The sequence below is a fragment of the Carassius carassius genome, chromosome 45 (assembly GCF_963082965.1).
Source record: "Carassius carassius chromosome 45, fCarCar2.1, whole genome shotgun sequence".
Classification (NCBI taxonomy): Eukaryota; Metazoa; Chordata; class Actinopteri; order Cypriniformes; family Cyprinidae; genus Carassius; species Carassius carassius.
In genome coordinates, this window is record NC_081799.1 from 10,286,535 (window position 1) to 10,296,914 (window position 10,380).

A 10,380-nucleotide genomic window follows, 5' to 3' on the forward strand; every position below is an offset into this window, starting at 1 on the left:
CCTTCGCACAGTTAATTAAATCAGTCTGCCTCCAGTCCAAACCGTATACCACCAACTGTAATTATTACTGTTCCATTACAGGCAAGCAGATTTCCTGAACATTTCTCCAGCTAGCAATCAAAGATTTCCTGGAAGAGGCGCTGGAGTGGAAAACATGATACATGAAATGGCAGGAGAGGTTTTGTTGTTTTCCATCAAGGAAAGAGCATGGTCAATTCACTAAACCAGGGGTTTTCGGCTATTTTCTCATTAAAACTTTATATCAGTTTTGCTTAAGAATGCTAACTTTGCTACATTGTACAATACCTAAAAATCACAAATTGGAAAGTTAGTTAGAAGATTATATTATATTATATTATATTATATTATATTATATTATATTATATTATATTATATTATATTATATTATATTATATTATATTATATTATATTATATTATATTATATTATATTATATTATATTATATTATATATGTATTTAAACATATATATTTTATAATTCTATTTATTAAAATTATATTTTGTAATACAGTGCAATATAATTTAGTACAATTTAAACTTCTATACTAGTTTGTATATACACTACATATACACACATACATACATATACTATATTGTTATGTATTATAAAATATACTAAATTTATATATAGTAACATTTATGTAAATTAGTTAATTAAATTTTTTTTTTCAAATTACAATATACAGTTTAAGTGTGTGTGTGTGTGTGTGTTTTATAATACTATATTGTATTGTACTTGTATTATAAAATATAAATAATCATATAATGAATGTGTGTTAAATGTATATTGTAAAATTGTTATTAAAATATATATTATATTTCTATTTTATAACATATTTTGTAATTATAGTTACATTTTATAATACAATTAATATTCCAATTTGTATATTTCTTTATCATTATTTCTATGATTTAATACAGGGCAATACAGTAAATTTAAATCTGTGTGTGTTTGTGTGTGCCCAACTGCATATTTTATTATGACATTAGCGTATACAAAGAAATATTGCTTTCAACAGACACAATTATTAATAATTTTCTCCTTAATTTATCATTGTTGAATGAACATGCTATGTTACACGCGCCTTCCCTTCAAACCCAAGTTGTCGTAAGTTGAGAACTCATCTGAATTTTGAACAGGGTTGGAGAGGGCAGCCATGGCCTGTGTAGCCCCCATGTCAGGGCTGTAGAACAAGTCATACTCAGCTAGCTGCTCTGCCCCATCATGAGCTCTTTCATTAGCCTTGATGACCTCCTCAAATTCATCGTAAACACTGCCGACAACCCACTCAGCTCTGGCTTGGAAGTCCTCTGGTTCTGCATAAATTGCTTCTGCACTGATGTCCTGTAATGCGTCATTTATTGCTAAATGCTGGATGGAGTCACCTAACAAGTCAATCAAATCTTCTGCGGCCTCCGTCTCTTTCCTAGGGTTTGTGAAATCAGACAGCTGCGGAAGGTCAGCGTCGGTCTTGAAAGAGTCTTGGAAAGATCCAGACTGCTGGAGAGCTTGTCTCAGGTTTTGCCAGTGCATTTGAGGGTCTGTAGGGGAAATGGCTTTTTGCTTAGCTTTTGACACTGTGGCATAGACGGGTTCCTGATTCTCGTGGTCGGTGTCATTGCTCGACACTTGAGTTTCACTTTGTGGCTCAATTGCATTCAAAGAAAAGCTCCTCCAAGAGGGGTTGAGCATTTTTGATGCTTTCTGCATTTTCCCCTCAGGCAAAAAGTCAGCCACTTGACTATCAATGGTGTAGATGTACGTTTCATTCGTGGACGTGGTTTCTTGAGCTAGACTTTGTTCTACATGGTCAGGGCTGATTGGCTTTGCTGTGGAGGGTCTGGGTAGATTCTGGATGGCTGCGCTGACAATGTTAAACAGTCTTTCACCCTGATGGGTTGTAAACTCGAAATTCCCCTCGCCGGACTCGCATCTGCGACCAGCCTCAAAGGAAAAAGACAGCTGAGGGAGAGAAAAGAGAAGGGAAAGTTATGAAATCTATTTTCAGAGCGGAGATGTTTGTCCACAATCACTCGAGCGATAAAGACAGGCTGTTTATTTCCCACGAGAAAAGGCATGCAAATGAATTCAATTTGTTTAAATGAGGAAACTTCACACCTGCACGATGACACCACTAACGAGTGGAAAACATGTACAACAATTTTTTTTTTATTATTATTTTGGATGCGATTAATCACAATAAATCATTCTTCAGCAACTTAGGGGTAGAGGAAGAGCTCATTATACACACACACACACACACCCACATATATATATATATATATATATGTGGGTGTGTGTGTGTGTGTGTGTGTGTTTATAGTCTTAAAATATCAGTTCATTTGGCCTTACATACACATACACACATATATAAGATGCTTACCAAGGCTTCATTTATATTGTAAAAACAGTAAAATTGTGAAATGTTATTTATAAAAAATAATGTTATTTATTCCTGTGATGGCAATCTGAATTATCAGCAGCCATTAATCCAGTCTTCACATGATCGCATGTGTCACATGATGTTTCAGAAGTCACTCTCATATGATGAAGATGATTAGAAATTTCAAAAGAACCAAGCCTACATTATTTATAATAGAAATCTTTTGTTACATTGTTGGCATGTTTTTAATTTTTGATCAATTTAATGTGCCCTAGCTTACCTTGTCCTGTCCAAACTTCCTTACGTAACAGTACATCCATTTGAATAGCACTTTCTTAGTTTTAACATCCTTCAGGAGTAAGCATTCCGGCAGGGGAGTGAGGATATATTCCCCATACAGACTGCACCGAACAGCTGCCTCTGTGCCCACAGCCATGACCAGAAAATCCCGAACTGCAAGACAAAAAGAACAAGAGAGTGTTAGCAAAAAAGGTGTTCAGAAATCAGAAATAAATTGAATAACTTGTCTTGTGCTACGTCAACAGCCTCTAAAACATAAAAAATGATTAGTCATTGTTTACACTTACAAAAATCTCTTAAATCTCATCCAATCTTATATGCATTAAATAAATATGATATGCATCAATTTTGAGAAGCGCCTTTGGATTGAATACAGCAAATGTTTCATATGTCCTACTTGTACTTTTTTAAGGTGTTCATTTTATGGTACTTTAAAGGTTTTTTTTTTCATGTTTGCAATGTAAATCACCATTAATTGCATAAAAAGTGCATGTGAAACATCATAAATGTTGAGTAAATTACTTTAGGGTGGTCTGTTTCTTTAACTATTTAACCTACAGTTTCAACTTATAGACTTTCTGTAAGAGCACATGGACAATATAAACTGAATCACTTTCTCTTGTCTTTTTTAAGTCACTGAAAATTGCACCCAAAGTCAGCAGGGAACACATCCTATTGCTTTTCCTCTGGAGATAGCTTTGAAATTCAAAACTGGATGTCCACAGGAGCAGGAAGAAGCCAGAGAAGGCAGCCCTGTCTAAGTTCAGCCTTTGTTCCTTGGGTTGATGTTCACAGCTGCCATTTTCTGAGCCTCTTCCTCCTCGCTCTACATCTTCCAGGATGAAACAAGCTCTCAAGACTGTTGGCTTGTTGCCCCGTGAGACCTCACCCATGAGCGTAAAATGTCAAATTGACTTGTTTTTCCTGTTCGCTCTCGTTTGCAGGGCTGCTCGGGGAGAACGTTACACGCAGACGTGTGTAGTTCCTTTGCTATCTGGAGATACAGATGACATGTGTGAAGCACGACTCTGTTAACATGGATGACTCACTAGACACATGCTGCAGTTAATGTTCTGATTTAGCAGGACGATGAACAAGAATTGTTTGATTTTGCACCTTTGTAGGTCTCCTTCATTTGATATTTTAGTAACACCTCTCTGTTTAGATAAAATGACATTCACTGGCTGTGCTTTATTCTTATCTGTGCAAGTAATGTCCTTCATGCTGGATTAATAATTATTTAGGTTCATATGCACATGAGTTTGTTTTTACTCCTGTTATAATGCTATTAAATCATATGAATTCAGTATTTGCCTTATCACAGAATCATGACTCTGTTTGGAAACCTGAGCTGCTAACAGACAGTATTTTAAGACCTCATAGCTGCGTTCTTGGTAAAATAAAAAAAAAATAATGAAAATCCCTACTTTCTCTCTTTTCTATGCGCATTCATAAATTGTATTCATTTATAAGTGTCATATTTGGCAGTTGGGATTATTAGTTATATTAGTTTTGTTTAGGTGTCTAAGTTGTCATTTTGGGAACAATACATGCAAAATTCTGTTGTCATCATGTTTTCCTCATTTGATTCGTGCTTTGGTGCAAAGCAGGACTTGACAATAACTTTTATGTGTTCATTTCCGGTAAATTGACTCCCGGTGCCCATCTTGATTTCAAGGGTGTCTGATGAGATCTGGCAAGTGTTAATCAGCCCCTGATTGTCGGGTCACTGATTAAAAAGAGTCTTAACGACCCCATTTCATCAGCGTATTGTGCAGATTGCAAGAGACGATACATTAATTAGCCATGAATTTTGTGAGTCAGCGTAATTGCGCATATGTATATATTTATTTTTGCATTTCCTAAGTGTCATCTATTTGATCATTTCAAACAATGCATGATCAAAAACAGTTCTGCTACTAATTGGTTGTCTGTTCGTGTTCTAGGCTTTAAGCCCACAGCCATATCAAAGGCACGGTCAAACCACAGCAGCACCGCCGGTATCATTAGAGAGCACCTAAAAAGCCAATGTGAAGTTCACCTCGATGTGAAACTGCAGCACCTGCATAAATAAGATTCAGGTACTGCACAGCGGATTCAGTAGATGAGTCGAGGGCTTCTCAGGGAGGAAAGGCTCGATAAATGCAATCCCAACTGTGAGACGCTGTTACTTTCTTGACTCTCAAACTAAGATCAGAGAAAATATACCACTTCCTTCCTATCTGGCCCATGGGTGTTCACATTGAGCATCTATCGTCTAAAATAAACAACAGGAACTACAATACTTGGGTTGCTGACCCAAAATATTACTGCTTTTAATGTATTTTTGATCAAATAAATGCAGCTTTAGTAAGCAGACTTCTTTCTAAAACACACACACACACACAAAAAAAAAAAAAAACTTCATAATCTGAATCATCTGGTCTTCACACTTGCAAACATTCAAAGACCGTCCAGTCATATAAATCATTGATACTGTTGAAGACAGAAAACGCATCATCAGCCTGTTTGTCTCTCTGATTCCCAGAATTTCACGATTTGAATGGTTAGTTTCCATCTGCTCCAGTTTTTGTCTTTAATGTCGAGCATCTATACAAAACATCATCCGCCACCCACAACCTAGCAACCTGAAACATTCTTGCTCATCCAATCAAATCTATCAGGGGGTGGTTGCAATCCAGTTATCCCTAAACTGCTGCAAGCCTGACCTCTAGCATCTTTAAACTTAACAGCACTTTGCCTCAAAGAGACTGGCAGCTGGACTGTGAAGCTTTTTAGGTCAGCTTGAAAACTAGATTGAGATCTTTTCCACACAAAGATCTCTTAATTTGTACATTTTTATATGAATAAAAGCCATTTTGTGAAATGTACATTGGAGAAAATTAAATATAAGCGATGTTAAGAGACAGTTAAGAGAAGGGTGATGAACATAATCACTTCATGTTCTGCCATGTCTAGCGATTTGCTTATAATTAAAAGCTATTTGCTCAGTCCTCAACCAAGGACACAGAAAATTGAGATTATGTTCAGAATAGCGCACTACTCTTATTATTTCTGCCATATACTGTACAGTATGTTCTGTATGAAGGGATTATTATAAATGTGTGATATGCACCCGTGTATAGATACTGTATTCCACAATGCAATGCATCTTACACGAGCTTGCATTTTTAGTGTAATTGCATTATTTGAAGAAATATAGTTAGGTGAATTTTCCCTACAAAAATAGGTCTATCTTTCTTGACTCAACATTTTACATTATTTTTACACAAATTAGATTAAAAGTCATTTCTATATACTTTTTATAACTGGTTCTGCAGTTTTGTGAGATTTACACATCAAGTTCAAAATCAGTTTTACACATCAGAGATTTGTGTGAGATTTACACATCAGTTCAAAATTCATGCAACCATCATAACATATATACACTACCATTCAAAGGTTTGGGGTCAATAAGATTTTAATTTTAGAATTTAGAACGTTTGTTCAACAAGGAGTTAAAATGATCAGAAGTGACAGAAAAAGCATTTTATAATGTTATATTAAGATGACGCAAATTATATGAAGTAAGAAAAAAATCAGAATTTCTAAAGCAGCGAAACAGCAGATTAGAATGACTTCTGAAAGATCATGTGACACTGAATGGCTGCTGAAAATTCAGCTTTGCATCACAGTAATAAATTTTAAGTTTAAGATATTAAAATAGAAAACACTTATTTTAAATTGTAATAATATTTCACAAGAATACTGTTTTTTTTTTTATTAAATAAACGCAGCCTTGGTGAACATAAAAAACTTATTTCTTTCTTAAAGTTGCTAGGTATTGCAGTCCAAATTCAAAATATTGGAGGGTTTTTTCACCCAGCCCCTCCTTCTCAGACTTGACGCACACGCACGTTGCCAGATTGACAACACAACAGGAACTAGTGCACTTGACGATGAATGAAATTAAAATATGCTGGTTTTTCCGACAACTGGCAACCCAGGATACCATAATACAATTGGGTAAACTGGCAGTGGGCAGGTTTCACAAACCAAAATAAAGACCGACATTCTGGCCCGGAATGCACATTTCAAAGGAGAATAACTGATTGTAGCACTGTTTTTCATCTAAACAAGTATGTTAACTTAGCATGTTTCTTAAATACCTGCAAACATTATGATATTTTTATGCTTTATAGAGTCAAAATCTTACATACAATGCCTTTAAAGCATTAGGAAATCTTACCAAACCCAAAACTTGAACTGTGTATTTATATACTTATTTTTAATGGATATGTTGTAATATAGATTTTTTTGGTGTTTGTTTGCCAGTGGAGAAGTCAGTATCTTAAGAACTGTTGCCATGGCATTGAATACAGCAAGATGAGGATGTGACGTGTCACTCCTCCTCAGATGAGAATAGAAACATCTTGAAGTTCATGAAGTACTGATTTACAGTCAGACAAGTTTCATCCTCTTCACTTCCTCACTCTCTCTCCTCTCCTTAGTGTCATTTCTTCTGTCTACATGTGCTGCTCTAAAAACTTGAACAGCAGAACCCAGACGAAGCCCTTAAGACAGTCTAAGAGCTTTCACCCAAAGTGATCAAATGAAAGTTAGAGCTATTTTTTGGCCGGCTGCTCCTCTGGCCCAAAATGAAGTCAGAAATGATGTCAGACAGTCACATCCAATTCTGAAGTATCAAACAACTTCATTTAAAGATGAACAAGTGGTGCTTGTCTGTGACAACCACATTGTAAGTGGTTTCTAGGTCATTGCTAAGTGGTTTTTTTTTTCCTTTTCTCTTTAAGTTGTTATTGGTGTTTTGCTAGCTGGTTGTTTGATAATTCATTTGAAAATGCTATTAATGATGTTCTGATTCCCAAATATTCCTTAGGTCCCTCATCCAAGACACTAAATTGTTTACTAAAACCTTATTAGTAGTTTTAGTAACTCTTGCCATTGCGAGTGCCACAAAAGAAGTGCTCTGTTGTAAATGATACACAAGGGCCAATAGAAATCTTGAACTAGATGAAAAGAAAGAAGCAGGAAGTCAATAGAAAAGCGGCCTCAGGTGAATGAGGTGGTTTGAGGACAGCTTGCACCCCCGTGCTTCATTTCATTTGTCGTCTCCCCTGAATAAGCTCACTCTACAACTGAAAACAGTGTCCCCTCTTTCCTGTCCTTTAATGGAATCAAGGTTGGCCACCTGTGGCCCAAATGGGCAATTTGACTCAAGCCTGAGGTTTCGCTTGAAAAAGAGGCTGTTCGTCCTTGCAATAGGACAAACTAAAATAGCATCTCTCTCTCCTCTCTGTCCCTCCAATATCACTAACATTACCTGTTAGGGTGTGATGCCTTACCTTACCTCATATACAAAATATTAGAATATAAAGGTAATTGTTGTGTATTAAATTAATAACATAATCAATAATATATTAATATATGTACGTGTATGTAAACTGTTGATGTGATAGATGGATGGATGGATGGATGGATGGATGGATGGATAGATAGATAGATAGATAGATAGATAGATAGATAGATAGATAGATAGATAGATAGATAGATAGATAGATAGATAGATAGATAGATAGATAGATAGATAGATAGATAGATAGATAGATAGATAGATAGATAGATAGATAGATGCCTTACCGCTCTCTGCGGTGTCATAAAGTGAGTTTTCCTGCATTTCTCTGGCGTGGGAACTGCTCACAGGTTCAGAATAGTTGCAGCCCTCTCTCTGTAATCTTTGTTGAGCCTCGGTTTGCTGGAAAGCATTAAATGGTTTTAAAGTGTGACATCTGTACCTGAACGTGTCCATTATGTATTATAAGCAATTAGCAAAACGTTCATCATCATTATGCGCTGTGATGGGATGTGCTTGAACCTACGGGAAACGCCTGCTCGCACAGACTCTTGATCCAGTCCTTCACCTCTGAACGCTCGGCAGCGAACACGTAAAGTTTGTCTGAGGTCTCAAGGTAAAAGGCGGCGCAGTCTTTGGGGCAGTCAGCCATCTCTCTTTCTGATATTTGGATGCACTCTCGCAGCCGGATCACCTGTTTGTAGTCGGGCTTGCGTTTGCTGGAGCCCTGTTTGAAGGAGGAGTATTTGTGCTCGTACAGCTCCAGCCGTGACACACTGCGTCTGCTCTCCGCCGCCAGCACGCACCACACCTTCCTCCATCTCTGAAGAGCACACGCACATCACAGGCTCAAATACTTCAACACATGTACTTAAAGTATTGTTAAAAAAAAGAAAAACCACAAAAACGCTTTTAAGCAAAACATTTCATTCAAAGGCAAAGTTGTAAATGATTAAACAATAGACAAAAATTATTTGGACGTCATCTGGTTGCCAAAAGTTAGTCATGCATTCATGCAGAGCTGCCTTTCAAATTGTATTCTGTTACTGATTACAAAAACATGATGAAAATGTAATCTTGATGAGCTAATTATTATAGGTCATGTATTCCAACAAATTTTGAATTCATTGTACAACGTTTTTCCCTAACTTATTAATAGATTGTAATGGGATTGTTGTAAAACAAAAAAAAGAGAGAGAAAAATAAATTCCATTCAATTTTGATTAAAAAAAAAATATATATATATATATATGTGTGTGTGTGTGTGCATTGCATTATGTAATAATGTATAAAGATAATAATAATAATGTATAATATATAAATGTACTAAAATCTGTTACGTAATGTACACAATGTAAATCATATTCTACTATATTGCTATTATCCATTCATCATCTTTTAACATCTTAGAATGATATAATGTATAATAATGTAACATTAATAATAATAGATAATTATGTAATATAAAACAGCAACTCTTATCAATACTGAAAAGAGTTGTGCTGCTTCATAGTTTTGTGTAAGTCACAGTATTTTTCAGCATTCTTTAATATATGAAACTACCAAATTTTGCTACGTGTGATTGCATCATATAATAATTGCTGTTAATAGTGTTCATCGTTTGGTTAACTATGTCTTGTTTTCATTTTTCTGAAAATTTCTGCCATGTGCACATAAACTGTCAGTCACCACTACTACTACTAAGCTACTACTAAATATTGTAGAAACGTAATTTTCTGTAAAGTTGCTTTGCAATGATTTGTATTGTAAAAAGCGCTCTACAAATAGAATTGAACATGTGTATATAACATGTGTGTGTGTGTGTGTGTTATGTGCATTTATAAGGCCAGTACAGTGGCCACATTTCTGATCTTTGCCATTGTCATTCTGCTGATATATGCTGAATCCATGCTGGTGAAAATATTAATTTCTTTAGTTTAACTTGAAAACGTGAAAACAATCCCAATATTCATAAGGCTCTGAGAAGGACACTGAGTCTCACCTTGCCGAAGCGTTGCTGATGAAAATAAAGCATCCCTTTTCTCCTGATGTCCTCCTCCATGGTCCTTCAGCTGGCCTTTGTCTTGCTTCTCTCTCCCCCTCTCTCTCTCTAGGTTCCCTTGATCACCGTTTGCTTTTAAAGAGTCAATGGCGGACTGACCTAAGGTACATTTTCAAACTTACTTCCTGTCTAAGATGAAGTCTAAATCAGTCACTTGGAGAAGTCAGATGAGTGGGCGTGTGTCTGTATGGCTGTGGTAGGGTTGGTTTCCTACTCATATGATTCTTCCTGTTTGACACTATTTAGGGCTGAAGACTGTAT

At 36.0% G+C, this 10,380-nt stretch overlaps 1 protein-coding gene across 1 annotated transcript; it reads right to left on the reverse strand.

Moving 5' to 3' along the window:
- Nucleotides 1-1,045: 1,045 nt before the first annotated feature.
- On the reverse strand, nt 1,046-10,257 carry LOC132127443 (uncharacterized). Its single transcript, XM_059539319.1, has 5 exons — nt 10,060-10,257; nt 8,584-8,880; nt 8,345-8,426; nt 2,685-2,857; nt 1,046-1,983 (listed from the first exon to the last, which is right to left on the reverse strand). Exons 1-5 carry the CDS (start codon nt 10,117-10,119, stop codon nt 1,096-1,098), a joined length of 1,500 nt encoding a protein of 499 aa, XP_059395302.1. The 5' UTR covers nt 10,120-10,257; the 3' UTR covers nt 1,046-1,095.
- Between the last annotated feature and the right edge of the window lie 123 nt (nt 10,258-10,380).